At 49.8% G+C, this 21365-nt stretch overlaps 1 protein-coding gene across 1 annotated transcript; it reads left to right on the top strand.

Annotated features, from left to right (window-relative positions):
• The first annotated feature begins 16368 nt into the window (after nt 1-16368).
• Nucleotides 16369-18840, top strand: LOC135909858 (uncharacterized). The gene is made up of 5 exons (XM_065441897.1): nt 16369-16401; nt 16469-16632; nt 16743-16869; nt 17813-17905; nt 18532-18840. Exons 1-5 carry the CDS (start codon nt 16369-16371, stop codon nt 18838-18840), a joined length of 726 nt encoding a protein of 241 aa, XP_065297969.1.
• The last annotated feature ends 2525 nt before the right edge of the window (nt 18841-21365 follow it).

Raw genomic sequence — 21365 nt, 5'->3', positions numbered from 1 at the left:
CGTATAATGAAAACAAAAGCCCTAAGACGACTGCATTACTTGAGGAGAAGACTAGCACAATCTACTCTAGAAATAAAGTTTTTAGCCTATAAAACCTATGTACGAACGCTATTAGAATATGCTGCGGCAGTATGGCATCCCTGGACCGAAAGTAGCAAAGTGAAACTAGAAAACGTCCAACCCAAGGCTGTTAGGTTTATATTTAATTGTTACAGCTGGAATATAAGCCTAACAGCCCTACTCCACACCGCAGGACTCGAACAGCTTGACATCCGACATTACCGCGAACGACTAAAATTAATTTACTTATATGACCATAATAAAATAAAACTAGAGGAAGGCATTTTAGTTGAGCCCCTTGCCCACCGCTCAGCGCGTTCCTATCATTCTAAAAAAGTCGGCGCATTTTTGTCTAAAACAAATGTTTTTAAATACTCAATTTTTCATCGCACCATTGTTCCATGGAATCGCCTATCTGGAAACGTGGTCTGTTCCGAAATGGTGAACTTGCTTTTACAAGCCCTGAGTGAACAGTAGGGCACACGTGTAATTTGTTTCGAATCGAGTGTTTTCTTTTTTGTACTTGATTCTGCTGTGTTTTGGACTCTGGTCCAGTCTCGTTGTTTGCTTCTTTTGTCGCGAGTACATTTTCTCTGTTCTTATTATTTCTGTACCCCACTCGAGCCTAAGGCTTGTAATACAGGTCGGCAGTATTTGCTAAATAAATTAAATAAATAAATATAATGCGCCTTTAACGCGTACGGGTAACTTAGACGCGATGAGCGTTCGCGGTTTTGTGACGTCGCGTCACAGACAGGCGAAGTGGGCACCGCACGAAAACATTTGACCAACAGGGGAGGGCTAATGGCGAAAAGGGCGTTTAATGAGAAGTAATTAATTCTTTCATTAGGTCTATTCATGCATAATCAGTGTGCAGCATAATTGGCGTACAAATCTCATATCAGATTGGGCGTTCTTGCGATTTTCGTGACGTCGCCTGACAGATAGGCGAGGGGGGGGGGGGTAATCCAATTAAATTTTGACCAATCGTTGATGGCTGATTGCGTAATGGGAATAGAAAAAGTTTGGAATACCTCTACGTTATAGACCCGTAGGTCACTTAAACAAAGGAACTTCTTTAGCGCCTCCATCGCCTTCTGGTGACATGACCGTATAAGCCGGCATTCAAAGATCATCTGCTACGGGCGATCGTTGAAGTGTGTCGCGAACGACTGCCTTGGGATGTTGTAGCGAGGACCATGACAAAATGCATGATCGATTGTTAACCTCTCTGCCGCAATAGTCGGAGGCGCTATTTCCCGCCATTTCCCTGCAGCGAGCAAAAGCATCCGCATACGATGCATCAAGCCACTGTTGGCAGATAACAGTTGTTCCGGTGCGAGATAGCCTAGATTCGATACGGAATCGGAGGATTGGGGTCGCAGGTTAAGCACTTGTGCAGGTCGGAAACATGGCGCGTCGCACAATGATCATGCGGCACCCTGCGTGAGCATGGAAACATTTATTACAACCTCCCTTCTAGACAGCACGCCATCTTCGCGAGCACTCCTACAGCTTCATTGGAATTTTCCTTAGACGTGAAACTAAAGTGACTTTGAACACATTAAAAAATGACATCATGTCCTCTCTCTGCAAGGTTATGGCATAACTCCTGTTTCCAGCACTAATTAATTAGTCTTGTGATCCACTCCACGCCGAACAGCAGATAGCAGACATTTCAGGGCGGCCTTGGAATTATTAGAGGCGTTCCATTTTGATGACAGTTCATAAGCTGTCACATGCATGGCGAAGTGCAGCAAGGTTCGCGGCATTCGAGGTTGTTCGGTGAGAGGTTTCTAGACTTGCGATGGTGAGAAGTCTTTCTTGCGATGGTCTTGCGAGGTATGTGACAGATCCTACAGATGCGCCCCCGGTTGTAGAGCCATCAATGTAAATGTGAACAATGTCTGCGCAGGTCTCCTGAACCATGAGTACGGATAGCCGCTTGAGACGTAGCGACGAAAATTCGGCTTTAGTCTGAATTCCTGGCACTGAAAATCGAACTCGTGGTCGAGCCAAACACCAAAGAGCAGTCTCTCCGGAGGCGTTTAGTTTGGAGGAAAGTACCTGCGGTACGCGAATTTTCGTTTGTGACAAAGCTAGATCAAGGACGGTCTTTTCCCAGCGAGGCGAGATGATGGAAAGGGGCGCGGACTACGTGCCTGATGTTTGCTTTGAGAACTCCGAAAGTGACTCGTGACTGGGCGACCCTCAGCAATAAGTTTTCGTTACTGATGCGCACCGCGAAAATGTGAGAGAAACCTTGAGTGCCCCAGATCGAGCACTTGTACGTACGTTACTTGTGCAAGCATTGGCCAGCATAAGTAAGCAAATACATTTAAAGCAACGTCCTGTAGTGTTGTAACATCACGCACAATTACGTACCCCGCGTTTTTCCACCAAGAAATTTGCATAGGTGTGAAATGGCTGTTAGGCGCTTTCTTCAAGTGCGCCAGTTGGAGAATTCAGATGACGTCTCCATCAATAATCAGTTCGCAAAATCTCTGCGTCCGCTTACGAAACATGTTATGCCGTTTGACAGGCATAGCGTACGACGTCATCGCCTTCCACGTAAGTGCGACCAGTGCTCATCTTTTACGTGAATCTCGAGGCCTTGTCTATAATCTCAGTTACGACGATATTGAAGTCACCAATTTTTAGAAGCACATGTTACACCCAGATTCTGATCGCATTTGCGTATATTCACAGCGTATATTCTAAGTTTCGAATACCAATCGAATTGTACACATTCATTGTATTGGCATTCGAAGAGGAGCCATAGTCAAAAGACTCTACAGCGAAATGACCTGTATAAAAAGGATTGTTGTCTTTCATACGTATTGTGAAAGCCTGTACGGTGAAGACCATTATAACAAATTTACCGGCATAACGAAGAAGCACAAACGTCCTCAAATGCTGAATGTTGCTTTACAATGAAAAGTACCGCCACTACCCTCCGCAAGCTAGGCCAAAGTGCGCTCGGCGCCATCACTAACGGTTGCGCTAGCAACGCACTTGACAAGCATTCTGACGTAGTGTTGCATGATTATGAGAATATAAGAAATATGTGCAACACAGCTGGAGCAACCGCTCAACTGCTACGCTGCTTGTTATAACGCAGCAGCGGCTGCGAAACCTGACGAATACGCTGCAGTGGATGATGACATGATCGTGTAATCGTAACTGACAACGGACAACGTTTTCAAAGCAGTATGGGGTGGTAATGATGTGAGTGTCAACTAAGGCAACATTGATGAAGATCCTACAAATAAACCAGGATCTTTATCAACAAGGGAGGGGGTAGTGGCGTTCGACAATCTCCGCTTTACTTTGGCAAGTCTGGCGTTTTGCCGCGGAGCTTGCCGTTAACATCGCTGAAATAAGTCTGGCTGTGGTTGCACATTCTGTCTGACTAAGAGGGCGCAAGAAAAGTGACTTACTTCCATAATTCTCAATAGAACTCACGTTAAATAAAGGGCTTCTTTTCTTGAACACACTCAGCCTGCTCTATTTTGTGCCGTACAGTTTTGCATCATATGCAACGAAGTGATCTGTGTAACGAATGATCATGGATGTCCGGTGCACGTTGCCATAAGCGCGTTTGTTTATTTATTTATTTATTTATTTAATTTATATATTCATCACATACCCAGAATGCCACAAGTCATTGCAGTGGGGCGAGCCAATACGAATATATAGTGATAAAAGCTTGTAGGTACACAGATTCATCATCATCATTAGACTAGGGAGATTCAAAACGTTGTGAGAAACATAGACAGCGCACGTAATATCCACCTCACACGAGAGCGAAGGAACCTCTATAAACACGAATTACTCTGGGGCCGAAATGCCTATGGTAGCTCATTACAAAGATACTTTGGGGCATCATAAACTATTTGGAAGATCCCTGCAACGGTGGCCCAACACGACATTAAGAAAGGTCAAATTGGCGTTTAACATACGGCCCTACCTGGACGCCCCTCACCTGTTATTTCAACCAATCAACCAGCTGACGTGGCGGATATCTTGGTCGCTGATAGCAAAACTTCGGCGGACCAATAGAGCACCCGGATGCCCCCAGCAGCAAGTTCTTGTGTGAGCCATATTGCCGACGGACAAGTACAACGCGCGCGATTGCATATCCGAGGAGGGATCACCTGTGACCGATGCTTCATGATGATGATATGATGATCTATTCGCATCCTCGAAAACGGAGCGGTGATAGTCACATAGCCTGCTTTTTTGATGACATGTGTTGCATATTTATTATTTTATTTATTTTTTAATACATCTCCATAATCTTTTCCTTTTCGTTCCTCAAAATTATCTGTTTACCTTGTAACGCTACCTACGCCTGTAACGCATCCGGCCGTATCAATCTCTTGCCTGCTTTTCCACCACCAAATCTCTAAACTTCTCTTGCTTACCTCTACCGCTGACCGGCTAATGCTTCCGTTGAAGCGCTTGGAAGCGCTTCTGAAAGGTAATGCACACCTGGAACGCGTGCGTTACCTACTGGTCTCACCATGTGAATCCCTTCGCATTCTATTAGGACGTGCTGAATGGTGCACTCACCCTTGGATGGCGCCATCTACGAACCCCTTCTTCGCGACCAAAACCTGGAGCGCCGCGACAACATATTATAGCACAGCATCGATACAGAACTGCTACAGAACTAGTTCCTGTGGTGCCTCTTCATGTAGTGCGAGATCAACGCGTTAAAAAAAATTAAATTGTGGGGTTTTACGTGCCAAAACCACTTTCTTATTATGAGGCACGCCGTAGTGGAGGACTCTGGAAATTTCGACCACCTGGGGTTCTTTAACGTGCACCTAAATCTAAGTACACACCCGCCATGGTTGCTCAGTGGCTATGGTGGTCGGCTGCTGAGCACGAGGCCGTGGGATCGAATCCCGGCCATGGCGGCCGCATATCGATGGGGGCGAAATGCGAAAACACCCGTGTACTTAGATTTAGGTGCACGTTAAAGAACCCCAGGTGGTCGAAATATCCGGAGTCCTCGATTACGGCGTGCCTCATAATCAGAAAGTGGTTTTGGCACGTAAAACACCACAATTTAATTCAAATCAAAGTACACGGGTGTTTTGGCACTTCGCCCCCATCGAAATGCGGCCGCCGTGGCCGGGATTCGATCTTGCGACCGCGTGCTCAGCAGCCTAACACCATAGCCACTGAGCAACCACGGCGGGTTGATCCACGCGTTGGCCCGGCTTTTCCTCGGGTGGTCCCTCACACAGTGCACTAAATGCGTTTCTGTACCATGGCTCAAAGCTTGTCTTCTTGACGAGCCAGTTACTGCAGCTTCTACACCCTATATAAGCTGACGCACTGAAATGTGGCTCGTCAATTTGCCAGTGAAGTCGCAGGCGCTGATATGTTACAAATTAGAAGAGAAAGAGGACGGGTGGAGCGGGCGCGTGCATGACACTCTTATCCTAGATTTCTTAGCTATCAGTGGCATCGCTCACGTTGTCCTCAAGTTGTTGCCGATCAAAAACTGTTGGAAGCATTAAACGTTCACCTATGGGAGGTGGCCTTCTTAAATTCTTCGGTTCCAGCAGCTAAAATTGAATTTGACGATATTTTTCCAAGTAATGCTAAACATCTTCCCTATCAATATATGAATAGTATTCTGGAAGACCACCTTGCTCACCTGCATACAAAGACCGTTATAGGAACTGATGCTTCTGTCTGTGAAGAAAAGGCAGGTGTGTGCACAGTATCACCACATCTAAAGTGGCCTTATTCCATTCGGTTACCTGACTTCACGCCTAAATTTCAGGCGGGATTATTGGCACTTGTCTTAGCGTGGCGCAGATTGCCACGACCTTTGTCATCATCCATAATTTTAACTGATTGCCTGCCTGTCTGTTCTTCGCTGACCACGCCCAAATTGTCCAGATTCATTAGGAACTTTCTATTTTCTTCTCCCAGAAGGCTTGCGTTTCGTTCGTTTACTATGGGTGCCAGGTCACAAAGGCCGAGCGTTAAACGAATATGCAGGTACAGTCGCAGTAGCATCCCCACGATTGTCTTATAATCCCCATTTTACCTTCGTCAGCCTTCATCACTGCGGCGCGATTCAGAAAATATACTACTACAAATAAGTTCGCGCAATCATCATTGGTAACATCTGATTTCCCGCATCTCAGTTTTCTATGGATTAACAAATGGTTCTCCTCTAGAAAAACGGAAGTAACGATTGCGAAACTACGGTGCCGAGTCCCCCACTGAACTTTTACCTTCACAGGTCCGGTCTCGCTATATCGCCTTTGAGCCCATTATGCAATGAGGGTGAATCTCTGGAACACCCCTTTTTGACATGCCGCCGTTTCACTATTAAAACGAAAAGATTTTTGGAACTCTTCCAGAAGCTTAGCTTGAATTTCATTCTTGCTGTAATTCTTTCCTTTGGGGGTACTGTACTGGGATACAGCCACCGGAACGTTTGTGGGATAGGATAGGAATAAACTTTATTTGTCCAACGGTTGTTGATGTTGGTGCCCGGGGCTAGGCTGCCAGGGGTCCATCAACCGAGGAAAATCTTTCGAGATCCCCGGCAACGGCCCTGGCCCGCTGGACGGCCCACTCCTGGTCTTCGGGTGCCTCGCTGAGGAGGGCGGCTTGCCATCTCTCAGCGAGGCGCCCCGCTTCAGAGGGTTCTGCTCTTGTATTCCCCCTTCCTCTTTGTCCTTGTTCCACGTGGCGTCGGCATTCCCAAAGCACATGGGCCATATCGGCCCGTTCGTGCTCGCACCACGGGCAGCCGGGCGACGGGTGCAGCGCGGGCCACAGGCGGTGCAGGTGGTAGGGGTTGGTGAAAGTGCCCGTCTGCAACCGTCTCAGGTCGACCGCCTGGGACCTGTCTAGGCGCCCGTGGGGTTGCGGATATTTTCTTCGTTCTTTCCTATAGTGACCAAGCACCTCCCGGTACGTTGCCGGAAACTCCTTGACATCGCAGTCGGCGTCCTCGTGATACCCAGCTCCGTCCGCCACGATTTGTGTTGTATTGGTATCAACAGCGGCCGCGCCAGACGGGGTGGCAGCCGCCGTCGCCGTCACTCCTCCGCTGGGGTCCCGCACAACAACGGCAGCAGCTGCCCTCTGGGTGACCGCGTCGCGGCGGGTAAGCTGCCTCGCGACGAGGTGGGCGCGCTCGTTGTGGTTGGGTGGAGTGTCGTTGCGTCTTCGGCCGTTAGCATTGTTGGTGTCATTATTGTCGTGGCTGTTGTTGTTACTGCCAAGCTCCCCGACGTGCGCGGGGAACCACTTGAGGGACTTGTTTGTAATCGTGCCGGATCCGAAGTCCCCGGCCCGGGCGTTGAGCATGCGTGCCACATCCGCGGACACCCAACCTTTGGTGTAATTCCGAATCGCTGATTTGGAGTCGCTGATGATAAGGTTATCCTCCGCACCTCCGTGGAGTACCGCAAGGGCTATGGCCATCTCTTCCGCTGCTTCGGCCGACGGCAGCCTCGCTGATGCCGTGACTCGGATCGTTCCCTTTGTATCTACGACTGCCATGGAGAAGGCGGGCGCCGCTGCCGTCGGCCGGCCGTGTCGATGTTGCCGTTGTTGCTGCTGCCGTTTTTGTCGTAGTAGCAGTAGTGGTGGTGGTGCTGGTAACTGCGGTTCGTCTCGCACATTCCCTTGTAGCGGCGGTGGTGGTCGACGTTCCTCGTCGCCATCAGAGTCACCGACTGGCCGCGGGTACCTGGCTGCATCGACGAAGAGGACGCCTTCTTGTCTTCCATGCTTCTCGAGGATTGCTTCCGCCCTGCGTATACGTCTTTGCACGTCATGCAGCGGGTGCATATTCTTCGGCATGTTTTCCGTCTGTATGGCGTCCCTGACTTTCGGTAGCAGTGATTCTTTCAGTCCACGCGCCTCGTGATATCGAATCCCGAGCAAGTCTAGGATTCGTCTTCCCGTTACGGTGCTCGACAGCCTCTCCAGCTGCGCGATTCTCTGCGCCTCGGCGATCTCCTCGAGCGTGTTGTGTACGCCCAACTCGAGGAGCCTGTGGGTTGGCGTGTACTGGGGCACTCCCAGGGCGGTCTTGAACGCCCTGCGGATCGCCACGTTCAGCTTGTCGGTTTCGCTCCTGTTCCAGTCGGCATATGCGGCGACGTACGCTATGTGGCTCAGCGCGTACGCCTGTATCAGCCTCGTAACGTTGTGTTCTTTCATTCCTTTCCTCTTGTTCGCGACCCGCCGCACGAGGTGTGTGGCGGCGGCCACTTTCTTCTGCAGTCGGGCAACCAGCTCGCGGTTGGCACCGTTCTCTTCCAGCCACAGGCCGAGCACTCGCAACTTGGACACCGTCGGTATTCGGGTCCCCTCCCTCGTCGTGACGCAGACGCCCAAACTACGAGCGTCTAGGACGGCCTGCGGAAGGGGCCCTTTTTTGCGCGGCCTGTGGAGCAGGATCTCCGACTTGTCGGGTGAGCAGACGAGTCCCGTGTCCTCGAGGTGCCGTTCCACCTCCCGGACGGCCCGCTGCAGTCGGTCTTCCATTTCGCCGACGCTCGTGTTCTCCGTGGTCCACACCGTCACGTCATCTGCGTATATCGTATGATTGATGCCCTCTATCGCGTCAAGGCGCTCCGGCAGGCCGATCATGACGAGATTGAAAAGCTTGGGGGAGAGTACGGAGCCCTGCGGCGTTCCCGCACCACCCATTCCGACCGTTCGTGGTGAGGCCCCGTCGATCTTGACTGTCGCCTCGCGCTCATTCAGGAAGCTGCTGACATATCGGTGGAACCTCGCCCCGAGATCAAGTCGGCTGATCTTGTCCAGTATGGCCATGTGCTTCACAGTGTCGAAGGCGCTCTTGAGGTCTAGCCTGAGTAGGGCACGCACGTGTGTGCTCGGAGCGTTCACGACCTGTTCCTTGATCTGCAGCATGGCGTCCTGCGTTGAAAGTCCCTTCCGGAAACCGATGATGTGGGTGCCGAAGGCGTCCTGCTTCTCGAGCAGCGTCGTCACCCTGTTAAGGCAGGCATGCTCCATCACTTTCCCGACGCAGGACGTGAGAGAGATCGGCCGCATGTTTCGGACCTCCAGCGGTTTGCCCGGCTTTGGTATCAGTATAACGTCCGCGGTCTTCCACTTTTGCGGAATTTGACCCTCCTTCCAGCACGCGTTGATGTACTCGCAGAGCTTCTCGATGGCGTCGTCGTTCAGGTTCCTCAGGATTTTGTTGGTGATCCTGTCAGGACCGGGCGCCGAGTTGGTCTTCAGTAGCTGGAGGACCGTTCTAATTTCCTGCACGGAAAAGTCCGCGTCCAGCTCCTCGTTGGGAGCCCCGCAGTACTCTGGGTGACTCTGCCCTTCCGGGCGTGCGAGGTGCGTCTGCACGATCTCTTCCGCGAAGGCCTCTGGGTCGTCCTTGTACTTGTGTCGCAGCTTGGCCATCTCTGTACGGGTCGCCGTTCTGGTGCTTGCCGGGTCGAGCAGGTGCCTGAGAATCTTCCAGGTGCGTCCAGCGCTCATGTTCCCGTTCATCGTGTCGCACAGCTCCTGCCATTCTTGCTCGCACAGGCGGGCGCAATGCGTCTCGATCTCCCAGTTGATTTCGGCGATCTTCTTGCGTATCTTCCTGTTGAGTTTTTGCCTACTCGCTCTTCGTGGCACGGACTTCTTGGCCGCAACAAGATGTGCCAGCCGCCTGTCCACTCTGGACGGTTGGGGAGCGCCGTCGCCCACGGCTCCGCGGGACCTGTCTGCATCTTCTTTGGGTGGTTCTTGTCGCCAGTCCGTCCATTCGACCTCATCGGTGGCTTTCTCTACGTCCGCGAGTAGTACTCTGCACCATTCGCTGATGTCTTCGATCGGGCCCTCCTTCTTGTCTTGCTCTCTATTTTTTCGGAATCTGTCCCAGTCTACGATTCTCGCCTTTCGGCAGACGCCCTCTTCGCTTTCATCCTCTCCCACGGTCACGCACAGGATCCTGTGGTCACTCCCCCAGGTACTCGAAGGAGTTCGACCAAGTGACCACGCCCGCGCCTGACCAGACGGAGAGGTCGGGGGACGTGTCGCGGCACACTCCCTGTCCGATCCTGGTGTGCGAAGCAGGTTCGTTAAGTACAGCCAGGCCGAGATCGTCCATCAGTCCGGCTAGCCTCTTCCCTTTCGGCGAGTCGGCTCCGTATCCCCATTGCGTGTGCGGCGCATTGAAGTCTCCGCATATCAGCAAGGGACTAGAGGCGGCCTTGGCCATCGCTTCGCGAAAGAGGGCGTCGAAAGTGTGAGTGCGGTATCTTTGCGAGGGGGAGCTATATACGTTGAGCACGAAAAGGCCGGTTTTCCTACTTCCAATACTCGGCACGACTTCGATCAGTACATGGTCTATGTCCGACTCTTCGTGGAGCACGAGTTCGTGTTCGATGAAGGCCGTCCCGCGCTAAACCAGGGTGCACACCCTGACGTCCCTCCCCATGGATTCGTAGGGGGGACCGCACGTCACATAACCCGGGAGCTGGGCCCGATCTAAAGGTTCTTGCAAGGCAGAAAGATGCAGAAGGCTTCACAAACGTTCCGCCGTAGTCGGAACGTTTGTGAAGCCTTCTGCATCTTTCTCCGTGAGACAAAATGAATTGCCTGTTAGGATTCTATATAATATTTGTAATGTTGAGAAAATATCTAAATTGATTATTCCTACCTGTAAAGCAGACACTTGAAATGCCATTTGCAAAGTATTTATTTAATTTCGCCCTGATTTATTCAAAACAATATTAACAGTTTCTTGACCGCCCGATCCATGGCCGATCCCCCAAAAGTGGCTTGCGCCATTTCATTAGAATACAAGAAACAAAAAGCAGTGATGACCACCATGGTCTTTCACAATGAGCTTCTCTAGATGCTCTTGTCTGATCCACTGGAATGACTGCTTTTGAACAGTCTTATCAGTCTCACCATAGAGGCAAGAAAGAAAAAGCTCAGGGTATGCCCTGACGTCACGCCGCGGCCGCGCCCTCTGGGTGTGGGATAGCTCCTCGTCCACCTGTTTGCCGTGGCCTCCGATATTCCTACGTACCTTTACTCATATCGAAACCGGTGGCGTTTCCTCCAGCCAACCACTGCCATCTCTACGGCCGGCGCATCCGGTCTTTCAGACACTACGGGCCAAACAATGAAATCTTCCTTACCTCAGTAAGGAAGCCTTAATTGCGGTGAGGCTACCTTATGTCACTCTGAAAGCTTCCTTACTGAGGGGCCCTCGGTGAAGGATTCCTTGGTGCTTCCTCAGCATAAGGTAGCTCCAAAGCTACCTTCATGCGTCCTTACACCGCTCCTGGCCCTGAACGAGCGGTTCACCTCACCGCTCAACCACGTGACATTTGCTTGCGCATGCGCGCTGTCGCCCACCTGCGGAAAAGCGCGCGCATGGTACGTCTTGCCAGGCATGTTCGTTTCAGACACGCGTGCGGCATGAAGGCGTTGCTAGGCGTAGCACGACGCCGGCGGGCCAGCGTTGAAGGAGGACATCAAGTTTGGCACCGTAATGCGCTGCATTTTTTTACTTTAATAAAACTGGAAGAAAGCGTCCACGCTTCTCTATATTAGCTCTTCAATTTAAAGATTGTGCAACGATACAAATTTTTTAATAGAATAATGGTGTTCGCGTAAAGATTTTAAGAGATAATCTCGAACCCAGGCATGCGGCAACCGCTCCTTACGTGAGGACGGGTGAAGGCAGCTTTCAGAGTACGCTTGCTTCCTCCATCGGTCCTTCGCTGTGAGGAGCCCTCACGTAAGGTTAGGAAGCGCTCGAAGGAAAGGAATGTTTCATTGTTTGGGTCTACGTCTGCTATCTCTGGCACGTAGTTCGCCGAAATTTTGCATTTGCGATTGCGGATCACAGCGAAACCTGCAAAACTTTCTCGACACATTCTGTTCAAGGGTTAAGCGATGAGCAGCTTCTGTATTTCGAGGTGCAAACCGCACACGGCACGAATAGATGCGGACGTCACTTGCCACGCATGAATTTTTATGTATAGTTCCAACATGCAAAGCTACAGATTCCACTGGACTCGAAGCTCTAGGTTATTCACGATGTATTTCCCCTAAACGCCCACTCCTAATTTCCCCTACCCCCTGCAAATTAATTTGAGCTATTAATTTCCTTATTTCACACCCACTACGGCATTATTCACAAATTGTAAAGCGTATCGTATGTATCCCATTTATGCATTTAAAAGTGTCCCATATATTTCGCGCTTCCCGTCGCGCAGGAATGTCGCTGTCAGTGGGTACAAGCAACAGATTTCGGAATCCGTGGGGTTCGGAATCTGCTTCACCACGGAATCCGTGGTGAACAAATGATGTTCGTAATAGTTCTAATGTTAGTTAATTTGTTTCTATAAAAAGAAAGTAACAGAAAGAGAACGCACAAGAAACGATTTCTCACTACACTTAAGCACTTCCGACACACAGCAAGCGTCGTTTGCTTGCGTTCCGTGGTCAGTGTCAGTGTGTCTTTTCGTGAGCACCATGAATTGCCTTTGTTGCGTTGTGGACTGCAGCGTAGCGACTGGTAATATGTTAAGCTGCGACATCGTGTCCCTCTGCAGAGAAGCAGACGAGCGGAGTAGCTGCAGCGCATCTGACTGTCGCTATAATCGGCGCCAGAATTTGCGCGTTTACGGCCGTCACTTTACACCGGAAGATTACTAACGCAATAGCGTTTCGCGACTCTGGCATTCGGGTAAACGCAAGCAAGGGGACACGGCCTGACCGCTTCACCTTGCCGTTTCAACATAGAATAAACAACCAACATTGGTTTCACGGAATGAGCAGAAGCGCAAACGTGAATGATCTGCACTGTGCAGCCACCTGGTGGCACAGAGATCAATCAAACAGAGCAGCAGTAACGAAGTGTATTCTTCTTTGCTGCTGGTGTAAATTTTTCGCAGGAGCGTAATCGTTGACATACCGCTATTGTAAATGTTTAGAATGTTTTACACTTGGTTAGAGTAATATTAGCTCTTTGTTTGGCTGGTTAAGCTCTGCACGAACAGGTGGATAGATTGTGCAGACCGATCACGCAGGTCAACGCTAAAGTTCCTTCATCAGCTTGAGTTTGTGCCTCCACCGATCCGTCGAAAGGCCCAGCCGGCCTGTTGTTACCGGAATACCAGACACGTTCGGCGCTACGACAGAATGCTCGCAATGCACGCTGCTTCGATAGCTCTCGCTTGGGCTCGACTGCCAAGCAGTTGCCGGAGAGGTTGGAGAGGCTTGGCACGCTCGCTGCTAGAGAAGCGGAAGTAGACGACACGACGTGCCATCATGACGCCCAGCCAGCGAAGGCGCAGCTTAGCTTCCTCCATGTTAGCCCCGATCACTCGGCGAACGAGTGGAGGAGAAAATGCATGGCTATGGAGGAGGGTAACTTGTAATCTTCCGTAGCTCTCCTAATATGAGACGCTTCGCACAAATTGCGGTGCGAATGATTAACTTTAGCTGTACCCTACGCGTCGGCAAAATCTGTCTGAACCGTAGCATTGGCAACCCGTCACGTGACTCCCCGCGCCGAGCTCCACCGCCGCCTCTTGCGCCAGCCGCTGACTTGAGGCATGCGCTCTCCGCAGCTGCATCGCCGCATGACCACGCGGGTCGCCGCTTAGTCGCCGCGCGCCTGGAGCGCCACGCTCGCCTAGCCAGTGCAAGCTTGGCCATGCTTGGGATCGAGGCTGGGCCTTCTCTGAGCGTTGCGCGAGAGCGGGTGTTTGAGTCGTTACCAAGCGGCGTCTGACCACCCCGCGGATATCGTCTGGCAAGCTGCTTCACTGGAGTAGGTCCGGAATGCAACAGGGGTCTCACCGTCGAGATCAATGTAACGACCGCGTTCGCGTCTTGTCCGTTTGTGCTTCGAAACTGCGCAAGTTCGCGGCGTCTCTGGATGTCTAGTACTAGCGCTTTCCCTGTGGCACAAGAAGCGTCACGCCGTCAAGCGATGCGTGCCTATACAAGCCCAATCATAGTCATGTCTAGCCACCCACCTAGGCATAACCGTCATACCTTGCTTAACGATGATTTTTTTTCATATTTTAAGGCGAACGCCTTTCTAGGCTCTTTGTGAAGTTTGTGTCGGCAGACCTGACCTCCGGAGTATCCACCGAAGCGTCATCACGCCATATGAAGACACATTAAGGAATGAAAAATAATTGATAGTGACATTTAGTGAATGATAACGGTATAATAGAGATTGATAGAAGTTAATATTGACTATTAATGACTAAGGATGACTACTGAGGCTTGTAGTGACTGCGAGTGATTCCGAAAAATCAATATGTCTAACAACGGCTTCTACTGAATACAATTGATCATAAATGACTAAAAACGCTTACTAGTAAGCAGTAATGACTAATAATGACTGAAATCACTTGTAATGACTAGTAATGACGATGAAATGACGAATATATCTAAGAACTTGCAACGACTAAAAATGCTTAGCAATGACCAGTAATGACTAATAATGAGAGATGTGACTTGTAATGGCAACTAGTGGCTACGGAATGACCAAAAATTGGAAGATGCTAAAGTATAAACCCCATGCAAGCGATTTCTCGCGCGACAGCGACAAGCGACGCGATGGAGATGGCAGTCGCGTTCGCTCGTCGCCCAGAAGTCAAGCTCTAAGCGAGCGACCACATCGCGCGACGGCTTTCCAGTGTTGCCGGTATTAGGGGATCTAGTTAGCGCCAAACATGGTGTGGCACTTGCTACAATAATACAATTTTATTTGTTAGGCTGTGCAAAGCAACATAAAGTATTTCTGAAGGTCTTGCAGTAGGTTGTTTTTTGTTTACTTATCAAAATTCGGTAGTTCGCTCGATCCGTCCGCGACGCACGGCGCGGCCAACGCTGCAAAACGCTGTCCGCTTCCTCTTCCCGCCCGCGCTACTTCCACCGCCGGTGTCATTTTCCTGTTCGAGCCTGCGAGCGTTTTTTTCTGTCCCCACTGTGAAGTTTTCTATGCGTGGTGATGGAGCGGCGTAGGGAACTAGCTGCTTTACAGCTACTTTTGATAATGAAGAGGAGGCAGGCGCTGGGTTCGGCTAAAGCCCCTACATCCACGCGCCACCGCCGACCAAGCTAAGTACCGCCAACCTACCCTCCTCCTCCACGCTCCTCTCCCACTCACCCCCTCAGCTTCCGGCGTCAAGCGGAACTTACGTAGCTTCAGCTTCCTGTTCCGAGTGGAAGTGACGCTTGTTTTTAGCGTTGTTTACTTTCGCGTCTACGGAGAGGCTTTAATTGCACCAGCTGCGGTTGAAACTGTTAATGCGATTCCATCCAAGAACCACCGCCTATTGTAATCGGCGATCTGGTCGTGTTCGCTGCTTCGCGTCAACCTGCGACGGGTTGTGCCTCGAGAGACAACGTGCAGTGGAATGCAGTGCCTGGGTGCTTGGAGACCGCTCCCGTTTTTCGTGCATTTGGAAAACAGCGACCGCAAACTACTACTTCAGCGGAAGACAACAGCTTGTCCCCTTTGAATTCTTCTTGTTTTGAAGCATACATCCCCTTCAGCCAGCACGTATGGAGGGACTTTAGTGAAGGAGTTCGCGACGCCAATTTGTACGGCAGACGCATAGAGTTTATGCTGTTGATTCTGAGGTTGAACTTGTCTCGTACGGCAGATCGAAGGTAACGAACGTCCCAAGTGCGTGCACTGCGTGAAGAACTGCAATGACGTGAAGCTATGAAATATAACAAGTTCAAATTTGCGTGGAAGGCATTCAGTGACATGGTGAAAGCAAGTGTGCTTTTCTTGTGCGATATGCGCGGAGGTGTGCAGTGAATTGGTGCGTGCGCGCGTGTTGTGACGCGAGCAGATGTGTACGGCAAATTATGTTCGTGTGTTGTGCCCCAGCCCATGGCTCTCCGCACTTTGTCAGAGAAAGGGGACGACAGGCAAAGCGTGCGGGCGCAGCGTACGCAAACAAGCACGTAGATGCACACGAATGACGCTTGGTGGAATGGCTAGAGCGAGCTACTCAAATTAGCACCGATTGCTAAGCACGGGCGTCTCACCATCGTCTGCAATCACAGTGGAAGTTCTCGCAGCGCAACTCCGGGAAGCGTAAACGCCGGAACCGGAAATCTTAAAACCGGACATGCCGGAACCGGAAACGCCGGAAGCGGAAATGCCGGAACCGGATTTGGTGTGAGGGGAAAAGGCGGTTGGCGGTACTTAAGAGAGCGGCGGTGGCGCGCGGATGGAGGGGCTTTAGGTTCGGCCGGTCGCGTAAGCACTGGGTTCGGCCGGTCTGGACCATGCGAGCGGAGGAAAGGGAGTTCTTCACAGCGGTAAGAAACAAAGGACTCAATGCGTCAGCGCAGTACAACTTCATGCGCTTTCATTGCCTTTTTACAGATGGAGCTCATGAAGAATGGCGACGACTCGCTGTTCTTCAAGTTCTACAGGAGGTCGCCGGAGACATTTGACGGTCTCCACGACATGGTGCGGGACCGGCTGACGAAGGAATGGGCCTGCCTAGAACCGATTTTGTCTGGCGAGCGCCTCGCACTGACGCTGCGGCAGGACCATTTTGTCACTTCAGTACTTCTTAGATTCGGTAGAAACTCGCCGTTCACCAGTACAAAACTTCAGTGCGTCGATCGTGCTATATGATCTTGTGTGCTTTCAGATACCTGCCCCCCGGTACGCTCGTGCGAGATGCAGCATTGTCCAGAGTGGGGCTGGAGACTGCACGCAAGGCAATCCACCTGACGTGTAATGTGCTACGGGAGGTGTTGTCCCCAGTGTACATGAAGGTGTGCTTAAAATATTTTGATAACGTGGTACAAGGTGGAGTGGTAACAATAAGCATGATCTTACGTTCACACTTACTGAGCAATGGCTCAGTATTAGTCGCCTTTCTCAGCATTTTGAGTGGATTTCAATCAATGTTAGTGTTGTTCGTTGAATATTATTCAGCATGAATGTCTGAGATGGTACAACACATGCATGTCCTTAGAAAATGGATCATGGCTTAAAATAAATACATGCATATACATATAAGAAGCCAACAAACACTGACACCAAGGACAACATAGGGGAAATTACTTGGGATTTAATAAACGAAATAAAGAAACGATAAATTAATGGAAATGAAAGTGGATGAAAAAACGTCTTGCCGCAGGTGGGGAACGATCCTACAACCTTCACATTTCGCATGCGATGCTCTGCCCATTGAGCTACTGCAGCGCCATTTTCCGATACACTTTCTTGGGTATTTATCTTTCTTAGTAGAGCCTTGGCAGTGGTAGCAAGCGGCACCACTCACATACCTTGGCGGTGGATGTGGAACATCCTTTCTGCCACAGGCGTCACGAGAACGTGATCTTTTTGTGTGAAGGCAACCGGTCAATATCACACCCAAAAAGATCACATTCTCGCGACGCCTGCGGCAGAAAGGATGTCGCACATCCGCCGGTGTCCATGTTTGTTGGCTTCTTACGATATGACTAATGAAAATCGGGCTCCTCGGTGAACCCCCTTTTTTCTCGTTTACATGCATATATACAAAGACATCAGATTAAATTCGGTGAAACCAGCAGGCGTAAAGTGTACTGTGTGTGACAGTGAGATTTGCAGCAGCTGAAGTAGCGGCATAACTTAAATAGCACATGCATATAGACAGAGCATGAGGGCACACATGTGAATAATGCAGCACTAAAGTCTGCCGGTGATTGGTCTGCATCCAATCACCGGCAGCCTCCTACAGAGGAAGAATGGAGGGACGTCGCCTCAGGATTTGGCAGCCGCTGGCAGTTCCCGAATTGCCTGGGTGCTGTGGACGGCAAGCACGTGAGTATTACATTTCCAAGAAATGCTCGGAGCCTGTACTTCAACTATAAGATATGGAACAGAACATTGCAGTATTGCATGCAGCATATTTGCTGCTGAAGGGTCAGCTTTGCAAAAGCAAACACTCCTCAATTTGACAGGAGTATTCTATGGGAACATCCTTGTGCATAAGACACAGCCTACTGCTTTTAAATGATTTTGAGAAGAGCCTGTTCGTACGCTTTGTTAAAAGGGTGGAATACAATTCCATCCTTCTCTTTTTTCAACCTGCAAGCAGAGGACTGCAGCAAGTAATTTATCTGATATGAGAATGTAACATTTACAGCGTTATTTATGATTGTGGGGAAGTGAGGGAGAGATTTGTTTCAGAAATGCAACGATGACAAAGGAGAGTGGCTTGTGGGCGCCTTCCGTCTAGTTGTAGCATAGAGGGGATGGTATATGCGAGTAGCAGAGGAGGACGAGAAGATGGAAAAATCATGTATATACTCTAGGCAAAGCTTGTATATAGTGAAACGGTAACCATTTTTCATGTGTGCCTTGCAACACTGTAATGGAGCAAAGTGTAATGAAAGATTCCAATTACAAGAATTCTTTGTTGTTAATCTTATTTCCAATGCTTCTAGAGCACCCACTCCATTGTCCTCATGGCTGTGGCTGGCAGTCAGTACCTGTTTCGCATTATTGATGTGGGCGCACCTGGGAGGTTTAGTGATGGGGGAATTTTCAAAAGTTCCCCCATTGTCAAACGACTGCACCAGGGCAAACTCAATCTGCCACGGGCAGCTAAGCTACCAGGCTCCGATAGAGTTTGCCCTCATGTGTTTGTTGGCGATGAAGCCTTCCAGCTGCGCCCCGACTTCATGCGGCCACTACCGGGCACCCGGACTGAAGCTGACGGGATCATCTTCAACTACCGCCTCAGCCGTGCCTAGTCTGTACCGTATCAGGTTTAATATCGTAGTTGTTAAACCGTAATCCTGCAATGATACCTGTTTATGTATTCGGTTTAACTACGTGAATATTTTTTTCACATTTATTAATTGTAACATTGCCTATACAATGTTGGTGTTATACAGTGATGGTGTCTTTGTGCACCACAGTGCACAACATGTCATCACCATTTAGTGCTCCATTTTTTTTTAATTTGGTGCAGGCTTCTACTGCACGTCTACTACCGTAATTTTTAAAGAATCACATGTGCATTTTTTAGACATTTTTTGCATTTTTAGGTCGGAATATGTTTATCTTTGTTTAGACGATGTATAGAGAACGCCTTCAGGATTTTCGTTCCCCGCTGGCAGATATATGAAAGGCAGATGAACCTGCAGCCGCAAATTGTGGAGAATATTGTAAAGGCAACCTGCATACTTCACAACTTTTTATCCGTAACGTCCAGCGCTTCAGCGACTTACTGCCCACGTGGATATGCGGACTGCCAGGACATGTTCGGGTGTGTCCGTGACGACACTTCGCGACAAGGAGCGGCATCTGCTGCTGTGTTTGGTTTGCAGGGAGCAAAGGCCCGCAACTGCACAAATGCTGCTAATTCGGCGCGCAAGCAGTTCATCAAGTATTTTAAGGATGAAGGGCAGGTGTCTTGGCAGTGGGAGCTGCCAGGGGCGGCAAGCCTGTAGGGCGGTGTAGACCTGGCCGTGTCAAGCCCAAGAACACGTGCTGCTGGACTCCATGAAGAACCGAACAGCCCTCTTCAGGGCTACGTACTTAATGCTTTGGCGGCGAGTCGCTGGATTTACGATATTCTGTTCTGTGGCCCTTCTGTGCATTCAATTGCGTATTGCTTATTTCTGGAATGTGGCGATATTGATTTGGTGAACGAGTGCAATTCAGTGTCGTTGTGTTAAAAAAATCATTCAAGGAAGACAGGCATTATGAAGGTAGAACTAAATTTTTTACTTGCTTCGTTATTTAGGTGTCTCGCATCACCGCAACAGTGACAAGAAGTATTTGAAATTTCATTTCGTTTATTGGCCCGAACGCATTACAAAACTTGCCTAAATTTGTCATGGTAAACAGGAAGCACTATAGTCGTAAATGACAAAGACAATGGTGTTCACAGGGTCCTGTGCAAAGAAACTGCATGAAGGAAACAAAAGTAATCAATACAACGGTAACCTAGAGAGTAAGTGGGGTGGTCTGCTGGTCAAGTTGGTGCGTTGTGAAAGTGTGATAGTTCCAGTAATGCAAAAAATATGGCAGCACAAGTACAAGGAGCCAGCAGGACAAACACTGGTGCAAGGAAGAAAGATTTAAATCAAACAAAATGCCCCAATACCTGCCACGCATGTGGTCAACATACTATCTTTAGTGCATTGTTTAAACACTCACTCGTTTATCAGTGAGTTGGACCGAAAACTAGTTAAGGGTAGACTAGAAAATTTTTCCTAATGATATCACAGGAACGGCCTTAATATTGCACAACAGTGCATATTGTCACGTGGTAGTGACGGTGAAGAGAGAACACAGTAGCGGTACTGTGAAAGACAAAACTAGCTTTTATTGGGCGAACCTGTGCCCACAAAATAGGATACACTTAAAGCACAACGATAGCGGCGAACACAGTCGGCGATCGTCGAAAATCTGATCAGCGGGTCAAGCGCGTCGGCTTTTATAGATCAGTCGTCGAATGTTCCAGATTAACTGATGGGACCCGCGTGTCTTCCACAAAGTTCTACACCATTCCTGTCACGCGATGAAATCTGATAACACAAGGTTTGGCGACAACAGACACGCGGATAGAAGCGTCGATAACTTTCCAGAAACATCGGATACATTCAGGCGCATCCGTCGCTGTGCGATTACAGTTGTTAAGCGGCGAAACGTGGTCGCCCGATACAGATAAGTACACGTGTCAATACCCCCCTCTTAAAAAGCATCGACCCGATGCTGCAAACAAACGAAAGTAACAAATAAGCACCCGTAGCAAAGAAAATAACAAAGTAAGGGAAGTTCGTTAGCGTCCGTAAAACGGTTTAAGACGCACCACGTGGGCTACTTCAGGTCGTGCGCGGCGCCGCTGTGAATGCGAAATGCCATCTGGCACGACCTCATAGTCGAGTGCGCCAATACGTCGGATGACCTTGTAGGGTCCGAAATAGCGTCGCAGTAGTTTCTCACTCAGTCCTCGTCGGCGTATCGGGGTCCATACCCAAACACGGTCGCCGGGCTGGTACTCGACGAAGCGTCGTCGGAGGTTGTAGTGTCGGCTGTCGGTACGCTGCTGGTTTTTGATCCGTAGGCGGGCGAGTTGTCGGGCTTCTTCGGCGCGCTGGAGATAGGTACGGACGTCAAGGTTCTCCTCGTCAGTGACGTGAGGGAGCATGGCGTCGAGAGTCGTCGTCGGGTTCCTGCCGTAGACCAGCTTGAACGGCGTGATCTGTGTTGTATCTTGTACCGCCGTGTTATAAGCAAATGTTACGTACGGCAGGACGGCATCCCA

Source organism: Dermacentor albipictus, chromosome 1 (genome assembly GCF_038994185.2).
Source record: "Dermacentor albipictus isolate Rhodes 1998 colony chromosome 1, USDA_Dalb.pri_finalv2, whole genome shotgun sequence".
NCBI classification, from domain to species: Eukaryota; Metazoa; Arthropoda; class Arachnida; order Ixodida; family Ixodidae; genus Dermacentor; species Dermacentor albipictus.
Note: the sequence above shows the minus strand (reverse complement) of the source record. Positions and strands in the feature narration are given on the sequence as shown.